Here is a 26,721-nt window from a genome sequence, read left to right as displayed (position 1 = left end):
AACAGCGGGATTTCATTAGAGATTTTCAACAAATAAAATTACAAAAAGCCAAGTGCTGCAGGGTATAGGGAAACCAAAACTCAACAGACTATAATTGGGAATCCCATTATAATTTTCATTAACGCATGTCATCGCAATCAGTGTAACCCAGTGTTCTATTCACAATGTTAAAGCATGAGTGGAGAACCGTGTCAATAAATTATTCACCTTCTCGAGTTTGGACAGAGCCAGGGAGTAATGGTCTTTGACTTTGAACTGCATGAAGCGCATGTTGGCTGGGTGTGTGAGCTCTGTGATGATGCTGAGAGCTGGGAACAATCTGCAAGAAAAACAAAGGTTCTTTTCTTTCATTCACAGACAGTCAAGTTAAAATAAAGATATATTTTTGTGTCTTGGAATTTGCCCTGGTATCTGTTTATCATGGTACTCATAGGGTAAAGGGCCCATATTATTCTATTTCTGACCTATATTAATGTTGTTTCTTCATCACAAACATACCTGCATATTTAGACAGAGTTATTTTCTCAAATGGAAAACACTCTGTTCCACCTTGTGATGTCATGTGGTAATACAGGGCATGCTCCACTGTGTTTTTAAACTCCCCACTTCTTTGTTAGAATCAGTTGGATGATTTTAGCCCTGGAATTGCCAATCTCTACTGAACTAAACATAAAAGGTAGCTGTTAACTAGAAAACTACCACTAAATGACATCACAAAGTGGAACAGAGCATTTTTAGCTTTGGAGATGTAGACAGTAGATGTAGACTGATAATAATGAGTTACTCAAACATGTTTGAATGAAACAAAACACAACTCCAGGTATGTTTTAAAGAGGAAACAGCATTCTAACATGGCTCATAGCTCAAAAGAGTCAGTTTTGTGTAATACGGGACCTTTAAGTAAGTAATGCCAGTATTGTAAAATATCCAGAAGACAAGGCCGAAAAATATGGAATAATGCAGTCTATAAAATAAACAAAATCACCTCTTTATTAAGCAAATTAAAATTTGAACATAGCACACCTGAAAAGCGTTTGAACATTGACAATCGTCTTGGCATCTGCCATGTAGTCCTCCTCTGCGATCATCGAACTCTCCTTATCCACTACCACCATGGTGTCTGCAAATGTGACTCCGCATCGCAACAAGCTGTCCAGACTGAAGAGGAACAACAATAGAAAAACTCAAAAAATCTAAGTCTGGTGTTTAAAATGGACTTGGTTTGGTGATCTTACTTGTCAATAGAGCCCACTGTGTAGAAGACCATGGGGAACCAACATATTGCCTCAAGGAAGTCAGCTTCAGGTCTAAACCAATAAAAACACAAATAAGTTTAGAGATTCTCAGCGGTTGTGCATTATGCAGCCTGTGATGAAGTGCGTCCCTCCGCTCCTTTATTTGTACGAGGAAATACAACTCACACTAACGGCCTGTGGTGAAGAAACATGGTGTCTCTGTGACTCAGCATTTGACTGCTGTTTTATCTGATTGTGCTTTGGTTTATCTTATGAACCAAACAGCACAGACACCACACGACTATGCAGAAAATTATCTTGGAAACAATTAATTTCACTTTTTGCACAAAAAATAGCTACATTATTTGTCTCTATTATGAATCACTTACTGGTAATTATAAACAAATGATTCAGAGTTTCTCATCTGTGTGAGAGAATTACACTGTCCAAATACACTTCATCATATAACCAGCAACTTCAAACAAAGCAAATGAAGGTAAAAGAAAGTATATTCAGGCATGGTTTACACTTTTTTGTATACTGTATCATGCAGCCTGGTTTTACCTTAAACAACAGAATGTGACTTTCTGGATGTCACCCAGCATGTCACCTGCTGGGGGCTCTAAACCACTTCTTTTTAATGCAAGTAAAATAAGAAAAACTATTTGGAGTGCAGTGATCACACAGCTTATAAAAAACACACACAGAGAGTGTTCCTCACATGCTCTCCAGTAGCAGCACAATGGGGTTGAGCTCCTTCCTGGGTCTATAGTAGGCGCGCAGAGGCACTATAAAGTTGTACAGGCCGTTGCCTGCGCTCTCTGCAGACACAATGATCAGTTTGTTTTTGAAGCCGTACGAGCGTGCGTCCTCAAAGGGGATGTGGTGACAGGCCTGGGACAGGAGCACAACATGAAGCATGGCTGTAACTGGGGTCACGACCTCCAGGATCAGACCAAAGACAAACCTTGTCCATGCGCAGGCAACAAAAAGGCATCTTCTCCTGAAGCAGATGGCACAGCGCGGGTGAGCTGCCGATGTACGGGGAGTTCAGAGGGTACCCTTTCACCCACCTGTAAAACAACAGTGCAGGGACTTTGAGTGAATGCTGTTTCAGCAGTGTTTATTTAGACTTTGAATTACTTATTATATTGTGATTTTTAACATGTATTTTTTGCTTTTTGCATTTGCTCTGTAGATTCTCTTGAATTAAAGTGTGTTAGAAAACAAAAATACAATTAGTAGCACTTTAATTTACACCACAGTGATAGCATAGTATACAGACAATTTACAAAGAATTATTCATCTGTTGTTCTACTCTACTTCATAGTAATATTAACATAATAAATCCTGATCTGGTAAGATTGTAAATTGCCAGGTAATAAAGTGGAAATAGGGCTGCAAAATGATCCTAGAGTCACAATGCCACTTCAGCCCTATCACGCTGCTATTACTGTGTTATAATGTAGGCTTAAGGCTTATTTGACTGTTTTTATAATAACTCTAACTTCACTGTATGATGACATTTGTCCAGAAGCAATTCTCAAATTCACTTTCTCTGACTCAAAACACTAGATGCTCGTCAGTCTGAGCTGCTTAACACTACAAATCAAACAGACCAGTAGGAGTTATCGTTTATTCAACCACTTTTGTGTTGGCAACTGTTCAGACTTTATTGGTCAAAGTGTGTGTTTATTATGGAACAAAAAGACTAAATTCACTGAACCACAGGGATACATACTCGCAGTGGCGTGCCCACCAGTACGCGCTCTCATCTCTGTCGCTGTCCTCTTTACTTTCGCCCTCCCCCTCATCCTCAGACTGGTCCCCCAACAGGTCAAAGGTTGGGTGGCTGACTCCATCTACCAGCTCCAGGACAGGGGCGATGCTGTGCCTCCTTTCCTCCGCAGACTCCCCCATGGCGGGCAGAGCGAGAGTGTTCGCCCCACTCATCTCTGTCCTGGAGCTGCTTCTGCTGCCCCTGCCACTGCCCAGGCCTGTGCCCACATCCTGTCCCTCCGGACTGCTGTCACTCGAGTCATGGAGGTCAATCGCCACAGTGCCTAAAGTAAGAGCACAAAGTAACTCTTCTCAAAGTTATGTGAATCATGCTTCTCAGTTTTAATATTATAGAATGTTTCTCAAACTGTGACTCCTTCAAGTTTCTATTATGGAGTCTTTTAAGTCGTGTTCTTGTCCTGTCTAGTTAGGAGCTATATCACATTTTTGCAATCAATACCAATACTCATTACTGGTCTAACCTGATGGGTGAAGACCTTTCAGTATTACAGCTCGTTATTTTACACGATTAAGGATTAAATCAATATGGTATTACCCCAAATAATATTATTCTTTAGAGAAGAGTTTCAAATAGGCTGTAAAAACCAATAGTGGACACAGATGGATCAGTCCAATATGCTGCTGTTGAAAATAATGCTTAAACTGCCCTAACATGCAAATATTGATGCAACATGGTAATTTTTGACATAACAGCATCAATAATTGACACATTTGTCTTCATTAGTACTCTCATACCTCATCTTGTAGGAACAAGACGAGGAATGAGACCAGATGATGACCAGAAATCTGTTGTTGCTCGTAAATGGCTAACTCCATCTGCCAGGCTTATGTCCATTAGTGTCATTAATACATGTCATGTTAATACATTAATAAATACATTTTTGGGACATTTTGGTTCCAGATTAAAGTCCTAGCCAATCTGTTTCCATAATTAATTTCTGAAGTATGGAGCCAAATTACAAACCTGTGTTAACTGCCCCCTAAAATTGTGTTTAAGGTTGGAGTTGGTCAGAATTAACCACTCCATTACTAATTTACTGTTCGGTTTAGAGCGGTGATTTATGGTGGTTTTAAGGGAAGAAATATATTAAAACTTATGGAACCCCTGCCCTAAGAAAAGACCTGAAATAACCTTAAGCAATACCCCATTAATCATGCATTTTGGCCCCTGTCCACTAGGAGGCGTGTTTGTAAAGCATAGTACAGTGCTGTGTGACATTTCAGTTGACTTGGCAGATGCACTTATCAAGGGTGACTTTTAATCGGATACACGCTGGTGCCACTGAAAGCTATTCCCCACACAAAAGCGCCGACTATCTCATATCTGCCCTGTTACTTCCTGTTTGTAAAGATAAATATGTTCAAATATCAGGGGTGGGGAGTAACTAATTAGAAATACTCATGTTACTATAATAGGCTCTGTGAACAGCAGCATGCTAGCTAGCTCACTGTGTCTCAAAGCTAACAGTTAGTTTTATTAAAACCAGAAAACATAAAATAAACAACATATTAAAAAATTCAAATTGATTAAAATAAACATCACCTAGTTATTTTTTATCTGTTGAATACTTCAGTTTGTGGTGTTGTTTTAATGTTCATTATGCCTCAAAAATTATCATTAGCGTTAGCATTAGCATTGAGACACAAACATCTCTCTCTCTAAACAGAAAAGAAGTGTCCTCCAATGAAGTATTTATTTTATTTGTGTTGTGTTTAACATGTTGTCACTGATATCGACCTGCAGCTCCCTGTGCACTGTCTGGTCTTTAAATATTTATTCATTTTAGAGTGACTCAGGAAAAACCTCATAGAGATACAACTGGACATGAAGTAATGACGCTAACAGTGAGGTTGCTGGGTTGTGTATAGAGTCAGTTGAGTACATTTTCTGGGTAACTGTATTTTTTGGAGGTTTTTAAACTTGAACTTGTAATTTAGTATACTTCTAGCCATGTATTGTATTAGTAAGATTTAACATCATCGGAGTTACTGAGTACAGCAAGTCAGAGAATATGCAGATTGTGGTTTAAAACAATTTAAGTGTTTCCTTAAGTTTAGTATAAAAGACTGATCTAAAAAACTACTACTAAAATTGATCAAAAAAGTAAGTAGTACTAGTTTGAGTAGTATTTTTCTCATGTACTTGTACTGAAGTGCAAATTTTGCAGCATCACTTGTAGGTGTAATTGAGTACATTTTAGTCATTTTGTTGTACTTTTATTTGAGTACTTTTATTTAACTTTATACTTTAAATTTTATTATTATTTATTACTTTATACTTGTTTTATTAATAAGTAATATTTATTTATATTATGTTTGGGTAAATTACATTTAATGTTGGTTCCTATTGTTGTTGCGGTGCAGCGCATTTGGGGAGCACACCGGGAAATGGGTGAGAGTGTGAACGCGCACAGGGCACGCACGTGTTAAGTGTGTCGGTTGTTCAATAAAGAGACGAGCTGCGCACTGTCCTGCCGTGTTGGTGATTTTAGCTAGGAAAACAGCAAGAAAGTCAATAACTCAACTCTAAATGTAACCCGCCGTACTCACAGCCTCCGGAGACTGGGAAGACCGATATTTAAGGGTTAAATATCCACGGTCACTGTCAAACACACAATAACACACACAATAGAAAGGGCCATCTATATATTGTTATAGGACTGACCCATGCTGGCGATGATGCTGTGGACTGGGAGCCGCGTGAGTCCATGATAGATACTTTGGTGGACCCCTCTTCCATTTCCTCCCCCACTGCCCCAGGATGGCTCCCGGTGACCTCGCACAAAGGCTGAGTTTTCTTCTTTGGAAATGTTGATGTAGAAACACGTGTCGGAGGCGCCCATGATGTGGCATGGCCCGGGGTTCAGCAGGATGTTGGTCGTGTCTAGTCTCCGCACTCCTATCAAACATACCCCGTATCTGCAAAAACAGAAATCATTGTGGAAGTTTATGCCTTCAGATACACTTATTATGACAACAGAGTAAAAAAAAAATCCAGTATTGTAAATGCCCCTTAGTACATTAATCTAAAACTGTTCAAAAAGTAAATAATATCTAGACAATTACATAGATTGTTAATAGTGAAATATGCAATTTTGTCTATTCTCACTCGCTCTCGCATAGTGTTTAAACAGTGATTTATTAAGAAGGCTTGAGACAGGTAAAGGCAAGACATCTAGCCTAAGGACACAACAATAGGTCCAAGCTAGCATTAAACTGGCAATCTATCTACAAAAAATACCACTGTTTATTTTGGATGGACCCCTTTCCATAGACAAAGCAGGAATGTTGCTAGTAGCACAGTTTTTGAAGTCAAGTAAAGGTTTGTACTTCATTTTTAATATTCTTAAAGTCAAACTTACTTTTTATGTGCATGAAATGATGCAAAAGTGAAGCTCTTGCCGTGATACTCTCCAAAGAATTTACTCTCTTCCAGGCGAATGTGGTGCACCTCATTGGCCGAGCAGCGGCGGTACGTGCGATGCCATTGGTCAGCTGTGGACACCCCACTCTCCCTAAAACCAGGTGAATAGGTCATAGGGGAGAACACGCGACCTTTTTTAGACATGACAGGCAATTTTCCAGTTTACAATACAAGGATTTTTTGCCGTGGTGTTGCCACGGTAATCCTAAATCCATTCAAAGCTGTTAATCAATAGTGCGGGATGGACAGGAAGAGCAGGCGGCCCTGACCTAAACAATAGATCCCAGAGAGCTAAGTGGACAGCAGCTTTCTCCGGGGAATATGGCTTAAGACGAGGAAGGCTAAAGAGGTGATAAGAGGAAGCCAGGTTGTGGGGGCAGTGTGAATGTGGGTGGCCTGCGACAGAGACAGTATTACATAAACAAGTGTTACAGCAAAAGTGCAAGGCTGGGGAGGACGACAAATCCTCATCATGTATCTTTGTTCCAGCCAATAAACCAAATGGCACATGGGCTATACATAACCACTTATGAAAAGAGCTCTCAAAACTCTCAGAATATATTATACTTATAAATGAGAATTATAGCCAAGCAAGGCAGAAGTAGTTTTAGAAGAATATTCCTGCATCTATTTAATTTTTATTTTGAGGTTGCACTATGGAACTTTTCTGAAGGTCGTGGAGCTCCATGGAGATGTAATTGCCTTGCCTGGAATGTTCCACAATATGGTATTAAACTTATATTACATGCTTGTATTCAATTTAAGTGAACTCTTACTGTGAGCTGAGTGGCCTCTCCACAGATACGAACTGTAACTTGGCATGGCGGCATCTTCTGCTTGCCTCCATGGAGATAGGTGTGTTTAATGTCATTTTGTGGAAATTTCCAGGTAAAGAGTAGTTACATAGAGTGGCTAATACAATCTTAATTTATAATTTAAGCGACTGACAAAATGGTATTTTGCACAACCTTGGGGGTGCTTGACTTGTACAATAATTTCTAAATGTCTTGTTACATATTTACTTGCAGTAAGTGGTGAAACAAGCCAATTCAGTTTATTTCTTTCTATTCCACACTTGCTTTTGCTATCTAGGCCCTGGGTTTTGTATTGTTTTTGTTTGTTTGAGTTCAGAATTGCATAGTGAATGAGTTTTATGATCAAAAGTGCCACAGTTACGACCAACAAAACGAGCGACTCCAATTTTCATGTTCCTCTTTGTACAGACTTCACTGTACCTGTTGAGGGCCTGAAATGCTCCCACACGTGGCTTGAATCCTTCCTGGGGATTAGTTCTCAAAAAAAAAAAAAAAAAAAGCACAAAATTGCCGTGAGGTGCAAAAAAGGCTGTATTTGAAATTCTCTATAAAAACAGGGATAGTAGACACACAACAAAAAAGGAGTATCAACAGGTAAAATGACTTAAAATGTGAATGTTGATTTGAGTCGTGAGTAGTATTTATTTTTTTTACTACTTTCATTGCATTCTGTGTATTTATTTCCAATATTTGGTTTCATTGTTTTTTTTTATTTATTTAAAGTGACATTATTTGCCAGTGGAGTAAGAAAATTGCACCCAATAATAGGGCTGAACAATTTTGGGAAAATGTCTTCTGCAATTTTCTGACAACCAATGGGATTAGATTTGTAAATTATGTTTTTCTATTAGAATTTTGTTCAAAGTGCACAACCTGTCCAGAAGCATCAAAGTCCCAGTTTGTATTTTGACTGGCTGATCTGGCCTTGTATTTTCACATAACACCACTAGATGCTGTCTATGTTACTGCTGTCTGACAATGAGGCAGCTTTGGCCTGACAGAAGAAGAGCAGAGAGTTGAACAAAGGTCAGGTGAGGAGAGCGGAAACAGGTTTCACAACTGCCATCTACTGGTTAGAAATCAAATAAACTTAGTTATAACATTTGAAAGAAGACTGAAATAGGAACTTTTAACAAACAACTAAACTATACTATATGGACATAGAACATGTTTTATCAGCCTAAACTACAGGATTAGCAAGTTCTACATCAACAGACCCCATGTATGGATCATACCTGGACGACTGAGGGATTACACAGACCTCTGCTCCTGTACAGTATTTTATTGTTTGCAGTGAAAATTCTGCTCAAAACATCTAAAAAATAAGTTATTATATTGAATTAAAGTCATATTAACTAACCAGATAATCCTTTTTTGCAGTGTTGTAGAATGTTTGACATATCTTTGGTGCTGGCGTGTACTTACTGTCCCCTGGAGGAGTGGATGAGCAGTGTGATGAGGGTGGAGGTTCCTGGACACACACAGTTGAGGGCCAGCATGGCATATTTAAACTCCTCTTCACACACCACATGATCTGCACAGAGACAAGACATGAGAGGGACAACATGACCTGGGTCAGAATCTCCAACCAAACACACAAGTCATAGTCACTTCAGTTCAGTACAGAGAGACTCTTAGGTGCTTTAAGTATATGTAGAACAGGGATTTGTACAAACAATACATACAAGATGCATTTATTTGAGATTCTGAACCACTACCTATAGAGCTTATATTACAAGCCATAATATCATATATGTATGTCAATATAACTGCAATCAAAATAACTTTTTTCATCAATTTGTTTAATTGTCCTGCCAGAATTTATGAAATTCAAAATTGTATTTTGTAGAAACAAGAAACAATTGTATATTGTGTGTGTGTGTATATGTATATGTCCTGATGGCTTCTTTGAGCCAGGACCTGCAGCAGGCACTGGGGCGGTTTGCAGCCGAGTGTGAAGCAGCTGGGATGAGAATCAGCTCCTCCAAATCCGAGGCCATGGTTCTCGACCGGAAAAAGGCGGTTTGCTCTCTCCGGGTGGGTGGTGAGTCTCTGCCCCAAGTGGAGGAGTTCAAGTATCTCGGGGTCTTGTTCACGAGTGAGGGAAGGATGGAGCGGGAGATTGACAGGCGGATCGGTGCAGCGTCTGCAGTGATGCGGTCGCTGTATCGGTCCGTTGTGGTAAAGCAGGAGCTGAGCCGGAAGGCGAAGCTCTCGATTTACCGGTCAATCTACGTACCTACCCTCATCTATGGTCATGAGCTCTGGGTAATGACCGAAAAGACAAGGTCGCGGATACAAGCGGCTGAAATGGGCTTCCTCCGCAGAGTGGCCGGGCGCACCCTAGGGTGAGGAGCTCGGGCACACGGGAGGAGCTCGGAGTAGAGCCGCTGCTCCTACACGTTGAGAGGAGCCAGCTGGAGCTGGAGGACGTGTCCGGGGTGAAGTCTGGGAGTCCCTGCTTAGACTGCTGCCCCCGCGACCCAGCCCCGGATAAGCGGAAGAAAATGGATAGATGGATGGATGGATGGATATATATATATATATATATATATATATATATATATATATATATATATATATATATATATATATATATATATATATATATATATATATATATATATATATATATATATATATATATATATATATATATATATATATATATATATATATATATATATACACACACACACACACCCACCCCCACACACACCCACACACACACACACACACACACCCCACACACACACAATATTGAAGTATGCAGGTATTAAGCAGTAGCCCTATTGCTTCTTTGAAAATGGTGGTTTTCTTTGTGGTTAACATTTGAAGGAGGAAAATTTCCATTTCCTCCTTTGACAGCTCTGTGGGTTCCATATCGAGTCAGGATGTCACATTATTAGACATTGTTAATTTGCTTTTAGCTGAAAAAAGCCCCGCCGTGTCTCTGAGCTGAGCTGCAGAGGACACTGTGTCAGACAATAATTTAATTAGACAGCATTGTCCCAAAATCACCCTCTATTCTTCAAAAAAGAGCTTTGTTACATCACTGCTGCTGGTACTTATGTTACTACTACTACCACTTCTATTACCACTACCACTACTAATACACTTACTGGTGCCATTGTTACTATTCCTGCAGCCACTGCTACAATTATGGAGTTATTTTGTTATTTACATGTCATATAAACAGTTACATCTAGGGTGAGTAATCTGATTTCTCTCTGATTGCTCACACACGTGGATTTTGACAAGGAATATTATGCAAACAGGGCAACCCAATGCAGCAGATACACATGAAAGAGAAAATGGTAAAGATTAAAATTTGTTGTACTTTGTCTTCCAGGTCACATCAAAAATCCATTCTGACACAGGTGTTTTTGATGACCAGATTTTTCTTGTGCTGTGAGCACATAGTAATAATCAGATTTAATTAAAGGGTTATCTGATTATTCTAGTTATCTGATTTTCACTGGCCATGCAAATGCACTCACTCTTAAGCGTGTAATGTTGTGATGTTTTTGCTTTTGAACCAGATCTCTATATTTGACCACACAGGAACTCTCTGCCTCTCACCTGCTGTCACGTGTCCTGCCTTTGAACAGAAAAGTCAATGGAGCGATTACATTTGAGGCCAATCTGTGTGTCAGACAGAATCAATGTCCCCACTGTGTCATTCTCAGTAATGTGTTGCCCTTAAAGATATATATGTTTGATTTGTATACATACAATCTAAAACCATAGCATAACAAAGGAGTAGTTGTTTTGTGACATCATATTTCAGTGACAAAAGTGACAAAAATGACTACACATGCAAGCATAAGCAGGTATCTAGCACGCATGCAACAAAGCAGGCACAGAGTGATGGCTAAATAGAGCAAAGTAGTAGTAGTAGTAGTAGTTGTAGAAGTAGTAATACTAGAAATATCCTTACGTATTAATAAAGTTTAGCAGTAGTTTATAAGTAGTTGTATTCTGAACAAAATTAATGCATGGATATTTGTAGCTTTACTTATTGCATGCAATTTTTCCCTATGTGTTTGAGCAAAATGTGTGTTATTGTATAAGCAGCTCTTGACCTCTGCGTGCTGTCTGCATTTATTGTCCGATAATCAGGTAGTGTTGCATAACAGGTAAATAAAATGACTACATATGCAAGGAGGCTGCGTAAGGAAATAACCATAATGCATTTAACAAAGCATGCACAAAGTCATGGTTAACTAGAGCCAAGTTACTAGTAGTAGCAGTAATCCCTCTTCCTTTCCTTTTTAGAAGTAGTGGTATTCCAAATAATATTAGTAACTCTTCATAATTAAAACTTAACAAGGGCCAGACCAGGTTATAAGTGTAAACAAATTTAGATTAAAGGCCCTGTACCAGATTTTTCCCATGTATTTGAGCAAAATGTGCCTTGCTCCAGAACCGATATATTGTATTTCTTGAGGTATATGTCCACTGCATGCTGTCTGCATCTACTTATAAACTGTCTTATTGTCTGATGATCAGGAAGTGTGAGTTAGCATGCTGTGAGCTTTACTGTGACAGCAAAATTCTGCACTCGTCTCTGAAAGTTGTAAAAAAGTCCTTAAAAACTCATTAGGGTGAATAATTAGGATGGCTCAGAAAGCATAAAATAAGTGAGAAATAAATTTGGACCACTGCAAACTGTTCTGCTTTTCACGTTTTTATGACAGTAACTTTAAGACAGTGCTCACTAAAAACTTTTCTTTCTTTCTAAATTTGCTGATATCACAACTGCTTATAAAAATATATCTTCCTATCTCTGTAGATCAGGCTATCACTTTTTCATATCTTCTCAATATGTAAAGACAATCTATGCTTTATGAGTACAGAATCTGGTCTGTTTTTCAATTCAATATCCAATTTGCATTGTCCCCTGCACACCTCTCCTTCCCACTGCACTCCTTCCTTTGCTCCCTGTGGTCCAAATCTATTTAGTCTGCACCATGCCATCCATTTTGGGGCCTCTATCATTCACATTCAGAGTCTAAAACCACACTCCCAAAACATTCAAACCTATTACCATAAGCAGATTTATTTTTTTTAAGCTTGTACATGTGGATGTGAAACTGCAGTAGCTACAGATACTTTTGCAGTTCTTTGTTGTATGTAATGCTTACTCCAATAACTTGTGTACAGCGTGAGGAATTAACTTGTATACCTTGCAATATTTAATACAGGTGTGGGCAGTTCAGTTACGTTCATATTGTGAAAATGCAGATTTTGTTGGAATATAGTGAGTTCTGGGGTCGAGCCACTGATAGAAATGATCAGGTCCAATGTTTGTGAATTTAGTTATGAATCTTTATTTGTCAACAGAACCTTTATTTGTCCCACAAAGAAGGAATTCAAATAAATGTTTTCTTATCTGATCTTATCTTGTAGTTCATTGTAAACTAGGGGGCCAACAAAACTTGAGTGTGTGTAAAGGTAATAGGTTAGGATGTTAATGGTTTGCTTTTTGTTTATGTGGTGGTTTGTGCATCTGTTGTCTCTCCCGCTCAGAGCTCCCCAGCCAAATTTAATTTGATCAGTTGCTTGTTATTGTTTTGTTTTTTACGGTACACCACAATTAATGTCCAAAACAAAAATGGTGGAGATAATTAGCCGATAGTATGCCGTACATATCTAGTTGGGCACGTCGAGGTTTCCAGCGGTGTGTAGCGTTGCAGCGCCACATCTTTTCTAATGAGCGCAGAGCTGTTATTAAGCTATTCCTGTGGCTCAGATTAAATCTGGTCTAGGCTGTTCATTAATGCCTCCCACACTAGCACTTAGTGAGTGGATTCCGAGTGGTGTCAAAATATGGCATCTGCACTTACTGTACTACTATGTCCTATTACTTTATCGAGTCCAGTAGAGAGACTCTTACAGAGGACTGGATAAATCATAGTGTGTCTCAAACTTTGGTACAGATAATTTTTTTTTATTTTTTATTTTTTTATGTCTTTTGGTGCATTTTGGAGATTTTTATAAAGAAAACCTCATTCCCCATGTATTTTTTGCTAATATGATTGATAAAAACTTTAAACCAATATCAACTATCTGAAAACTACTCAATATAAATGAAACCCCAATTCTTATGGGACAAGACAAGTGATTTTCACATATTGATACAGCCCTTATTTATTTGAGCCTTTGCGGTACCAATTAGTGTATTTTTGTGTCTGTTACAATCAGAAAGCTTAAAATAAATATTTAAGTTTCTGTCTATTTTAACAAGCCATAAACTGACAGTAAACATTTAAATTCAACTGAAAATAATTCCTCAAAACCCATCCTTTCAAATGTGGGGTCAAGTGACAATGTCAAAAATCACACTGAAAAACCAGGACGTTATCAATAGGCAACCCTGTTCACCTCTGCACTGAGTGGTAATTATGCTCCAGGAAAAGGACTCGAAATGAGGACTGTGAATTTATCTATTTCAGCTGCAGGCCCGTACTAATACAAAAGGGCTCAGTCTGGCTGCTGTGTGGCGGTCTTTACACTGGAGGACTGCCGTGGGGAAAAGTGAGTGCCAGTTAAGAGCCACTGGAAAACTTATCAAAGACGGGCAGGATTTGGTCGCTAAGGTGTGAAACGTTAATCATCGATAGAAACAGCTGGGATGGGGCCCTCCAGCTTGAATCACCATTGACGTCTTTTGAAAATAAATGATGTTTTTTTTCTGGACTGGGGCAGTTTTAAGGTTCTTCTCATACTTGAAGATGATTGACTGGTCTGGTGCTGCTAACCGGAAAAGCAAAAGCTGTGTAAAAAATAAATAAGAAAGAGGCAAGCTGAGCCAATCTGTGTGGCGCTAGTTCAGGAAGGACAAAGCACCTGAGCTGTTGAAGGTGGAAGAGGCCTTGAAATTAGCCGTGGCTGCTGGTTCTTGAAATGTGCTGGCTCATTCAATTGGATCAAAATATTTTTCATTAGCGATCAGGTCAATACAGTTGCAATGATGTTAGTTGTTGTTTGAGGTAAGAAATAGGGCTGTGCAATGCCTGAAAACGGGAATTGTTGATTTTTTTCCCCCCCAAACTATTCAATTTCCACTATAAATGTTCTGCAAACTGCAGAAAATAAAACAAACTATTGCATTAACGGTGCAGCCCCAACATTTCAGAGACGCTTAACCTTTGCTCCCTGTAACTACACTGAGCAGCCTTTCTTGCATTTTCAAAAGTCCAGCTCTAGTAAGAAAGAAAGTTGGATTGCGTGAAATGAAAGTATCACAATTACAAGCATCATGAGCCACACAAAAAGGCTAAAATCTATTTCTAAAAGATCTAACAGATTGTGAGAAATATTCCTTCAATGACCCATAAAACCCTTCATTCTCACAATTGCAAGTAGATATAACACATATCATTTGTTCCTTTACTGACCCCTGGAGTTAGTATCTTCATCTCTACCTCTCTAAATAGTAGCCTCTCCTGGTCAGAAGTCCAAAAATGTTAGAACAAGATATTTGTCCAGAGGGCAACCACAAGGAAACTAGCATGCAAAGACGTTCCAATTATGAGAAAAACAGCTAAACATATCATATAAATTCACAACAATAAGAAACGGAATAAAACAAATGAAATACAAACTGAAACTTGACCCAAAGAACTTCAAGAGCCAAACACTAGGACTAGGTTTTTATGAAAGTATACGCATATGCAAATGATGCAAATGAACCACTGCAGTTTGCATTTAATTCTAGAGCGTTTTCTGTGAAGCAGGAAGTGCACCATTAGCTTTGCAATCATGTGGCTTGTGAAAGTTGTGAAAAGTGCTCATAAACGATCACAGTAAATACTTAGGATGCTTTAGTTTTGTTTTTAATACAGTACAACCCAGGGACAGCACTTTTAGGTAAGCAGTTTGATGGTCAGGCCATTATGTGCAGTCCCTGTGATGTGCCGCCAGAGTGAACAAAGGTAATAATCTTCTGTGCTCACAGCCCCCTGCCTCTGTCTCAATTATCACAGCCGCGGCCCACCTGCAAATTTGACGTGGAACTTGTTCTCTGGTTTGAGGATCTGCACATACAGGGGGCAGTTTGGAGCGAAGTCCTTCACCGCCCAGGCCCGCAGGATTGTCTGGTGATCCTGGAAGAGAGGAAGAGGAGTATAGGTGAAGAGGGTAAACATTGGAAGTAAGGGAAGAGGATAGAGAGAGAGAGAGGTGGAGGGAGGAAGAGAAGAAAGAGAAAGAGGAAGTGAGGAGAGGGTAGAAAACAAGCAAGGAAAATGTGGAGAGCAAGAGAGAAGGAGGGGTAGACAGAAAAATTGGAAGTGAAAAAGACAACAACAAAATGAGGAAGACTACAAAAATAAGAGATGAGAGAGAGGTGGAGGTGTCACAGAGAGAGTGAGGGAGGGACAGCATGAAGAAGCGGAGGTTGAAAGGGTAAACAATATAAAAGGGAGAAGAGATAGATGGAGAGATGGAGAGAAGGAAAGAGAGCCAGCAAGAGGAAGTGGTGGTGAAAAATGAAATAATGAAATGGGTAACAGAGGGAGAGGGAAAAAGATGGACAGAGAATGAGAGAGAGCGCATGAGAGAGAGAGAATGAAGAAGCAGAGGTTGAAAGGGGTAAACAATATAAAAGGGAAAAAAGATAGATGGATAGATGGAGAAAAGGAAAGAGAGTCAGCACGAGGAAGTGGTGGTGAAAAATGAAATGATGAAATGGGTAACAGAGGGAGAGGAAAAAAGATGGACAGAGAATGAAAGAGAGAGAAAGGTGCAACAAACATTCAGCAGTATTATCACTAAACCTGGATCAGGCCTGAAGTCTAATAAACTGCTTTAGCTGCAGACAGTTTGAACGATGCTTTCAGGAATTTCGACAGGGGAACAACCTGGGCCACTTCTCAGAGGTGCAGCGTGCTAGTATTACACGTACACTGACAATTTGTAGTTTCTTGAAGTGAATGAATGGGAAAAGTGGGGCATGCTGATTACAGGAGGTTATTCAAGATATGAACAATTTTGGAGAAATGTGCACTGACAACCAGATCAAATGTGAATTTTTAAAAGTACTTTAACTGAAAATGTAGATATCTGGGGTAAGTATGCCCTTAAGTATGAGTCAACAATGATGTTTTTCCATAGTTTAACCTAAGGATTTATGTACACTGCTAGGAAACTGCCAATTTTGAAGGTTTGTGCCAAATGTTGAGCCAGACTCAATCAACTTAAATGTGCACTATGTAACTTTTGTGGTGGAGGGTCTGGCACATGCTTGTTTCTGTGTAGATGTTTTTATGTTGCCTGAAATATTACACAATATAGAATTAAACATATCTGTCTTGCATGTAATGAAATACTAGTTTTTAGTGCCCCAAAATACTTTAAAAACGTAAAATGTAATCTTACTGGGGTCACCTCTCCACAGACCCAACTTGTAGCCTTGTGGCACCACCTGCTTGTCTCCATGGAGATTAGGGCTGGGTATCATTCAGAAGTTGCCGATACGATACATACCTCAATACGTATGCCACAATACGATACATATCTCGATACAGTACACTGTCGACTCAATACAATACGATACAATATATTTCAAATGGATTCGATACGATTCAGTGAAAAATAAAGGCTTTCAGGACACTTAATGATCAACCCCATTTTCACAAAAAAAAAAATATTAATTTTATTTATTTATTTATTTTTTATTTAGCTTCCATTTATTGAAGATGAATGAACATAAAAGTGCATTTTGTTTTGTGCATTTTACTAATTAGAAAAACACATCAGACTGTTCCATTGGCCAGTGTCACTCATCCACAGCTTATGTGAGCCCCACATTTACATGTAACAGGGACATGTGCAGTGTAACGGCTCCGAAAGATCACAACATATTTACTAAATTACAACTGTGATACTAAAAGTCTTTGTTAAACCAAAGTTAATATGAAATAAACCTATTTTAATCATTAAAACAGTCAATCAAATGTCAAATGGTCTGCATAAACAAGTTTCTTTCTTCTAAACAAGCCACACAAATGTAGAGCTGTGACAGAATAATTTGGTAAAATATACATAAAAATAAAAATACTCTTGGCGATATATTGATATTTCAAGCAATCTAAAATCATACGAGGCTGTGGTTGCTAACGTGGCCTTGTGTTAACATGGAAAATCTTCCCACAGCGTGATGTCACTGCAAAGTATCATCATGTAATTTTATCGCAGTGGCAATGACATTATCAGAAGAAATGAAAGCTTTGTGAGGTCATAGCCAGGTCTGAGCAGAGGTCCTGTAGGCCAAACCAACAAACTACAATCATTACAGTTTGAATCTCATAGCGAGAGACATGGCACGGTACGGCAAGAAACCCAACAACTATGAAAACATGAGGACTACGTCTCATGCTACACCAGCACGGGGCACTTTTCAACACCCTGAGGAAAGCCCACTGGTGATGGACTCCAGCTTAAGGATGTTCAAAGAGCCCACCAAGAACAGCTCCACATCAAGGCTAAACAGAAGCACAGATCGAGGGAGCTAGAGGCTGCAAATCAGGTTCCTCTAAAAACTCAGATCTCTTTAGAGGAGAACCCACTGGTGAAGGACCTGAGACGACAGCTTCAAGAGCAGCAGACAAGGAGGTCCAGGAGAAAAAAGCCCTTGAGAAGAAAGTTGAAGAGCTCCAGAAACAGCTGAATGAAGCTAGAGAGGAGAAAGAAACCATCATGGAGTTTGGGGAAATCTCCTCAAACAGAAAGACGAGGAGAGAGAAGAAATAATAGAGTCAACGAATATGTGCACGACCTCTACCAAGAGAACAATAATCTCAAGAGATTCTCCCAAGAGCAGCAGACTCTTGCCCTGAGGAACCAAGCCAAGGTGGAGGAGCTCGAAGAACAACTGAAGAGGCAGAAGGGGAACAGCCAATACTACACCGTTGATGTCTTTGAGGAGCTGAGGTACGCCCACGACACCATAGAGAAACAGGAAGTCGCCATGATGAAAATGACCCAGAAACTAGAGCGGAATGAGAACGAGAACAAGGCACTGAAGTCCATGCTACAAGACACCAGTGAGGCGGCGGAGAGCAAAGACAAGCTTCTGGTCAGCACCCAACAGGAGCTCCAAAAGGAACAGGAGGAGAAGCAGGCTCTGCAGAGGAGAGTGGAGTCTGCCCTCACTGAGCAGAGGCAAACAAGGAAACAGAACAAGGCACAGAAGCTGGATGAGAGCCTGAACATTGAACGCAGCAAAGTTGAAATACTCCAAAAGGACTTGGACTCACAGAAGACGGCTTTTACGACTGTGCTGGAAAAATGTCACTCCACCCACAAGGCCATGGTGGAGGAGAGTTCACTCCACCAGAAAACCATCAAGGAGCTGAGCACAGCTTTGACCCACAGTGAGAAGGAAAGAACATCCGCCGTCCTCAGATGTGAACAGCTGCAGATGTCTGTGACGGAGTCAGGTGATCAGCTGCAGCAGACCAAGGTCATAGTGGAGGAGCTCCAAGCCAAGGTGCACAAGAAGAACAAGAAGAAGAGGAGGAGGGAGTGGTTTATCTGCTGGCAGTAAACCACCCTCCAGTCTGAACCCAACCCTTCTTAACCTGTCTGTGTCTATGTATCTTGACTTGTTTCCACTGCACACACTGTCAGTGGCACAGATGAGTTGAGGTACGACACACACACAGGTCCTGCATTCTAAATAAACAAAAAAATAAAAATAAAAATAGAAAATTCAAATGAGTCTTCCTGTATCCCAAACATTTCCTACTTATGTCTGTTACCATGGCAGTGGTGAAGAGGTGCTTCTCACAGTTTCATAGGTCAATTTGTCATACTACACTTTGTAATTACACTGAAAATATGAGCAGCAGACTTAATCTCAAAAATCTATTATTTGCATCATATCTTGAACAAATTTATGACCAGCGCTGCGTATCATTAAGAAGTTTCCAATACGATCCATACCTCGATGCATAGGCTATGATACGATACGCATCTTGATACAGTGATATATGAGCTCCCCATTTCCATTTACACAGGGACATGTGCAGTTTAATGGCTCTGAAGGATCAAAACATATTTACTAAATCAAAACTGTGATACTAAAAGTTTTTGTTAAACTAAAGTTAATATAAAATAAACCATCGTCAATAACAGTGAATCAAATGTCAAATATTCTGCATAAACAGGTTTCTTTCCTCTTAACAACACACACAAATGTAGTGCTGTGACAGAATAATTTGTTTAAAAAAAATAAATAAATAAATAAAAATACTCTTGGTGATATATCCACATAACACCCCACGATATTGATACTGTATCATTAAATGAAATGATTCACTATATCAATATTTCAATATTTTTGCACACTCCTAATGGGGATATACAAGTTTAATACCATACTGTGGACCAACCCGAGAACAATTTTTCCTTCCAACAGAAAAGCTCCATAGTGCACCTTTAAATGCATTCTAACCACCTCTGATCTGAATAAGCACTAACTAAAGTAAACACATCTAAATATTCTTGTTTATTGGATCAGTTCTCTCGGTGCTTATTATTTCTCTCCAATTAAAATAAATGCCATGACTAAAAGATACTAATTAGTTGAAGCTAATTATTTTTTGAAAGCCCAGTTTTTTTACCCTGCTCCTGTGAGGTATGAGGCATTATCATCAAAAGAAAACTTGATAAGAACAGCTCATAAAATAGCAAAACATTTTCATTATTTGTAAGCAAGCGTGTTATTCTGAAAATTAGCTGTTAGTCGTTAACTTGTTGGATAAAAAAAGGAAAAATTAGTGAAGAACATACAGCCGCGATGCGATCCACTTCGAAGCGATTGCTGAGGATGAAGCAGGCCTCAGCATCGTCCATCCTTCAGCCATTTTCAAGAGTCCACGGGTGCAAGGATAGGAGGAAGAAAAAGAGTGAGAAGGGTGTGAGAGAAAACCGAAAAATGTTGTCATGTTATTGAATTCTGGGACAAAGGAGAAAAAAGACAAGACAATAGAGCCACAAATGAACCAATGTGTCTCTCAAGCCCACGCCATTTATGGATGAGATAGTAGGAGGCAAGGAGACAGGGAGATTAAATAAACAGGCTTTTCTTTGCCTGCGACAATACAGCCTAAGGTGCTGTATTATTAGAGGCCGGGGCTGAACAATAAGCAATATGTAATTACAGCTGTTACAGACAGCCTTGGAGGTGTGTTAGATATTAAGTGTGAAAAGCTGGGAGCGTGCATAGAGCAGAATACAGTGGACAGAAGGGAGCTTTCTTACTTTGCCCTCATGAGGTCCTGGTCCTTCAGAGCAGAGCCTTGAAGGTAGATTACTCTTTGGGCCCACAGAGGAACATGAAGCACCCTCCGAACCTGCACATCCATCTCAGCCGGACACAGGATCACGACATAATAATCCTACAGGAACAAAAGAAAGACTATATTTAGTTACTATAGAAACTAGCCATTTGTTACAACTATGGCTATAGCTAACATAAAATATACATACCAATATCTGGGAAAACCCTCAAATATCATTACAAATATTGGGACTGAAAATCGTCTATCCCTTAAAAAAAATGACATTTGAGTTTATGGGGAGCGGTGCCATAAAGTAGGGGGAAAATAAATAAATGATTTGCATTTCTGAGAAAGCAGCATGTAGCTACTGTGTGCCCATGTTTCAATTTAATTAAATAGTTTTGAATTATAATCCAAATAATCCTTCACTTCTGCCTGTTTGAAACATGGTTGAAGTCTTAGTCTCCTTTACTACACCCTACTGGCCACTGAGCAGACTGCATCGACAGCATTTCCAAACGTTTCATTAACTTGTGTTGTTGTCCTGTGCTACAGAGGCCACGATATGTGTGTTTATAGCTGGAGAGGTCAGATGGTTGTTTTAGAGGCTTGCTCATGCATACTAAGGACCTCAGTCGGCTCAAACTGTGCTGAATAAACCCCATGGAGAAACCTGGAGGAATCAGACATGTGAGATTTCTAGTGAATGTACATGTGCAGTAGGAGACAACAGCAGTGCCAACTTTCAACAAAAGTGATTCAAATCTTGCTTTAACCTTCACGTTTGATTAGATGTTAGTTAGTAATGCAGGCTGTCATTTAATCAAACAGTTAGCTACTTCTGGGGCTAGTTTGTGTGAAATGGAGGATCCGGATGGAGCAGTGGAGTGACAGTAGCTGGAGAGGAGCCCGTCTGTTTATGAAGCAGCAGCTTTAATGGCTTAAGGGGACTATTACACATGTGTGGAGGAACATGTGGCTGTTCTGGACCTGCTCTGCTTCAGGGAAATACAGGACATTTCTTCAGGAAATACATGGCTTTGTGAGAGCACTGTTCTAACGCAGGGCTGTGTTTAAGGAGATGTTTGTGACACATGAGGCTGGATTATAAGTGCACCTGTCAGGCAGGTGCACTTGTCAGTAGAGAAGAGATACTGTCATTGTCAGTATATCTTCATGAAAATACGTTATGTGCAGTACATTGCAAATGCTGCCATATGTCACTCATATGATTTCTGATTGATGCATAATAATAGTTACATAGAATGCAATACACAGCTGCATAAATAAGGTGTAGGAGTGTGACAAATATGTGAAGAAACAAAATAGCCGACTGACTAATAAGCCAGTGTTTCCCAACTAGGGGTACATGAGCAGTTGCCAGTGCGTGAAATTCATAATTACTAAAGAAATACCTGTGCCATTAGGGGGTAGTCAGAAGAGACAATGCTTAGGAGGTACTTGAAACTAAAAAGTTAGGAACCACTGAAATAGGCTACAGTCTAATATATAACATACTATAAGTCTAAGCTTCTCTAATTTGACTCCAAACGGCTCAGTATACATGTATTTAATGATAACGATTTACTTTTTACACAGATACCAATTTTGTTGCATAGTACTTTCTTTTCCTCACAGCTTTGCGCGCTGCCTCCACTTTTGGCTCTTTGCAGTGCCAATTCTTTGTAGTGGTGTTCAACTTGAATAAAACTGACAAGACCAAGTGTGAAAAATATTGTGTTTGCAGAGCCTTTAAGCAAAGCAAAACAACCATTTATTCTGGCTATTGTGGAAATGGGGATCACATCATATTATGCAACGATTTGGCCTAACCTAATGCTTGAACAATATTACACATTTATTTGCACACATGGGCAGACCCCTGGAGCACAAACGCATGCATCTGCTCCGCTCCAAATATGACAGCAGTGTGATTCAGGCTTTGTGCTGGATTAACTCCAACCCTATTTTAAAAGAGCAAAGCCAATCAGGACATTTCAGTCTCCTGTGTCCTTTAAAATGAGACAGAAGTATGGGAGGGTGAGCAAACAAAAGTAATATTGTTTAAATATAACAGATACAACACAGAGATTGAAAGGAGTCCCACATACATTTGAGGTATTCTTTTGTAGAGGTCTTAACTACAAGGTTATCATGTTTTATTGTAGAATGGCTTCCAAATACTTACCCAAAACATCTATCTATCTAACGGGTTAGTAAAATAAAAATAAAAATCTCATCTTTGTGCACTTTTACCTCTTAAAGGTCCTATGTTGCATAAAGTTTACTCTTGTGAGCTGTAAGTCACATTAGCATGTTGCTACCTCTTCAAAAACATATCCAGAGTTGTGTTTTGTTTAATTCACACATGTTTCAGTAATCCTTTATTATTAATCCGTCTACATCTCCAAAGCTAAAAATGCTCTGTTCCACCTTGTGATGCATCTATTGGTAGTTTTCAGGTTAACAGCTCCTTTTAGCTTTAGTTCAGTAGAGATTGGCAATTCCAGGTCTAAAATCATTCAAATGATTCTAGTGAATGTGTATGGAGTTTAAAAACACAGTGGAGCACTTCCTGTATTAGCACATGACATCACAAGGTGGAACAGAGTGTTTTCTGTTTGAGAGAAGAACTCAACCTAAATATGCAGGGTTTGGTGTTAAACATGTGTGAATGAAACAAAACACATCTCCAAGTATGTTTGTGATGAGGAAACATTATAACAGAGATCAGAATAGTGTATTACGGGCCCTTTAATCGCAGGTTTAGTCCGAGCTCTCTATCTCTGTCTTATGCTTTGCTGAAGACGTACTCAAAAGATTAAGATCTCATTTTATTTCTGTGCAACTATAAGGAACTGATGTTTATTCAGGCTATTTTTTGTCCATTTATATACGATTTACTCATCTATAATGATTCACTTTATCTCCAGAACAGTTGCTATGATTATAATGATAGCCTATTTAATACACAGTAAGCCAGCACAAACACATTTTCTTTTTTTTGTGCATCGGATTAATAGACACACTATGGAACACAAGATAATTTCCACCACCAATACAATAGTCATTTATCCTACTTCAACAGAAAGAACTAAAAGGGATATGATTAATTAATATTCTCTTTACTCCCCAAAAATAACTGATCTCTTTTACTTGAACAGATTTAATGAGTCTGCATAGCGAAATCGTGTGGCATTTATTCTTAAACTGGAAAAAAATAAATACTGAAGTTACTCTACAGCAATTATTTTTTTGGATGTAGAACGAATCCTTTAAAATGCTTTCAAAATAATAATAATTTCTGGACAAAATACTGGAAAAAGGGTAACTGAGTGAAAGAGACTCTAAATTGTTGAACATAGGTCATTTGTACAGTAACTCAAGATACTCAAGTGATAATAAGATAAATTAAAACTCCTAGCAGTGATGAAGGCCCTCGCCACCCCTTGCGACCGCAGGGTACATGCCTCTTGTTTCTGCTTACATCGCCCCTCCCACCAAAATCAGCGACTGATTGACAATGTTTAGCGCTCTTTTCACCATGTAAAACCATAACAACAAACCTAAAATTAAATCAAAACAAGCTAACCGCTGTCATGGTAACCAGATACATTCCATGGTTGCTAATAGTTGCATATATAAGCCCTTACATTCCAATTTTCTGCCATTGTCTCTCTGCACTCGGAGAGAGAAGCTAAGCTAAGCTAACTAGCTAATAGCATCAAGCTAATCAGCTAATTCTTCCTTTGTTTTTCAGCGGATCTTGAACTCAACAGGCTTCAAGTTCAGCCACTTCAGCTCTCAGCATGTCCCTGGTCAGATTACTTTACTTTTTTTACTATACTTTACCTACATTTAGACATTTAATTTAAGTACAAAATATTAAATATACTCTGTTTAACGCTAGTAGTTATTAGCTAACTGTGACAGTCAAATGTTGCTCCCTTGATGTCCGTGCAATTTGGTCAGAGTTGGCCACAAATTGTATTAACAAATTTCTTGGGTTATTCTTAAACTTATTAAGTAGTAAAGAGTATTCATACTAATAAGTATTTGGGGACACTACTGCTGAAGGAGCGGTGCAAGAAACACAAATGTTCAGATCATTTCATATTGTCAACATAAAGCTTTTATCACTTGTTTACTGTTACTTCAAACTAAATATTAAGTTGGAGTAAAGATACGGTTGTTCAAAAAGTAAAATATTACTGAGTACTACACATCTCTGCTTATAGACTTCCTCACAGTGGGAAAAGTCATAGGTGCAGGGCTGGTGAGACTTCTATTTATTCAACATAAGTGACAACCAGTTTGATTCCTGTTAATGATAAAGAAGGGAATATATTGTCATTTGTTTAGCTAAAATTAAGAAACCTTGCATATAATGAGCATAAGGCAAAAATACACCAGCAGAAGTCCCTGAGATTATATAGTGACCCACATGTGAGTAGAGAATTGACAATGTTTAGCACTCTTTTCACCATGTAAAACCATAACAACAAACCTAAAATTAAATCAAAACAAGCTAACCGCTGTCATGGTAACCAGATACATTCCATGGTTGCTAATAGTTGCATATATAAGCCCTTACATTCCAATTTTCTGCCATTTTTCTCTCTGCACTCGGAGAGAGAAGCTAAGCTAAGCTAACTAGCTAATAGCATCAAGCTAATCGGCTAATTCTTCGTTTGTTTTTCAGCAGAACTTGAACTCAACCAGGTTCAAATTCAACCACTTCAGCTCTCAGCATGTCCCAGGTCAGATGACTCTACTTTTTTACTACACTTTACCTACATTTAGACAATTAATTTATATACAGAATATTAAATATATTCTGTTTAATGCTAGTAGTTATTAGCTAACTGTGAGAGTCAAATGTTGCTCCCTTGATGTCCGTGCAATTTGGTCAGAGTTGGCCACAAATTGTATTAACAAATTTCTTGGGTTATTCTTAATCTTATTAAGTAGTAAAGAGTATTCATACTAATAAGTATTTGGGGAAACTACTGCTGAAGAGCGGTGCAAGAAACACAAATGTTTAGATCATTTCATATTGTCAACATAAATCTTTTGTCACTTGTTGATTGTTACTTAAAACTTTTTAACCAATTTGATACATGTTAACGGTAAAGAAGGGAATATATTGTCATTTGTTTAGCTAAAATTAAGAAAACCTTGCATATAATGAGCATAAGGCAAAAATACACCAGCAGAAGTCCCTGAGATTATATAGTGACCCACATGTGAGTCAAGAATTGACAATGTTTAGCGCTCTTTTCACAATGTAAAACCATAACAACAAACCTAAAATTAAATCAAAACAAGCTAACCGCTGTCATGGTAACCAGATACATTCCATGGTTGCTAATAGTTGCATATATAAGCCCTTACATTCCAATTTTCTGCCATTTTCTCTCTGCACTCGGAGAGAGAAGCTAAGCTAAGCTAACTAGCTAATAGCATCAAGATAATCGGCTGATTCTTCCTTTGTTTTTCAGCAGATCTTGAACTCAACGGGCTTCAAGTTCAGCCACTTCAGCTCTCAGCATGTCCCAGGTCAGATGACTTTACTTTTTTACTACACTTTACCTACATTTAGACATTTAATTTATATATAGAATATTAAATATATTCTGTTTAACGTTAGTAGTTATTAGCTAACTGTGAGAGTCAAATGTTGCTCCCTTCATGTCCGTGCAAATTGGTTAGAGTTGGCCACAAATTGTATTAACAAATTTCTTGGGTTATTCTTAAAGTTATTAAGTAGTAAAGAGTATTCATACTAATAAGTATTTGTGGAAACTACTACTGAAGGAGCGGTGTAAGAAACACAAATGTTCAGATCATTTCATATTGTCAACATAAAGCTTTTATCACTTGTTTACTGTTACTTCAAACTAAATATTAAGTTGGAGTAAAGATACGGTTGTTCAAAAAGTAAAATGTAACTGAGTACTACACATCTCTGCTTATAGACTTCCTCACAGTGGGAAGAGTCACCAAAACGGTATACTCCAGTAGTGTTACTTCAAACTTTAGATTTGCTCATAGAAGTTTGTTTTTCAGGGGTTGTGGTCGTTGATGGATGTTCGGTCACAGGACGGACTTTTACATCCCAGAGGAGCCGTCGGAGGAGCCTATAATCCCACATG

General features: G+C 38.8%; 1 protein-coding gene across 1 annotated transcript in view; it reads right to left on the bottom strand.

Annotated features, from left to right (window-relative positions):
- The window catches only part of LOC117375310 (potassium channel subfamily T member 2), a 73,001-nt gene that overhangs the window by 4,632 nt on the left and 41,648 nt on the right, over positions 1 to 26,721 (bottom strand). The window contains exons 12-24 of the mRNA XM_033971608.2: positions 20,547 to 20,683; positions 20,076 to 20,139; positions 15,277 to 15,385; positions 8,700 to 8,808; positions 7,695 to 7,751; positions 6,398 to 6,550; positions 5,701 to 5,954; positions 2,977 to 3,298; positions 2,203 to 2,308; positions 1,957 to 2,129; positions 1,236 to 1,307; positions 1,024 to 1,158; positions 208 to 319 (exon numbers count right to left, since the gene is read on the bottom strand). Coding sequence (XP_033827499.1) covers positions 208 to 319; positions 1,024 to 1,158; positions 1,236 to 1,307; positions 1,957 to 2,129; positions 2,203 to 2,308; positions 2,977 to 3,298; positions 5,701 to 5,954; positions 6,398 to 6,550; positions 7,695 to 7,751; positions 8,700 to 8,808; positions 15,277 to 15,385; positions 20,076 to 20,139; positions 20,547 to 20,683 — 1,803 coding nt within the window. The remainder of the gene's footprint in view (positions 1 to 207; positions 320 to 1,023; positions 1,159 to 1,235; positions 1,308 to 1,956; positions 2,130 to 2,202; positions 2,309 to 2,976; positions 3,299 to 5,700; positions 5,955 to 6,397; positions 6,551 to 7,694; positions 7,752 to 8,699; positions 8,809 to 15,276; positions 15,386 to 20,075; positions 20,140 to 20,546; positions 20,684 to 26,721) is intronic.

Source organism: Periophthalmus magnuspinnatus, chromosome 8 (genome assembly GCF_009829125.3).
Source record: "Periophthalmus magnuspinnatus isolate fPerMag1 chromosome 8, fPerMag1.2.pri, whole genome shotgun sequence".
NCBI lineage: Eukaryota > Metazoa > Chordata > Actinopteri > Gobiiformes > Gobiidae > Periophthalmus > Periophthalmus magnuspinnatus.
The sequence above is the reverse complement of the archived record's forward strand: the minus strand, read 5'-3'. Positions and strand labels throughout refer to the sequence as shown.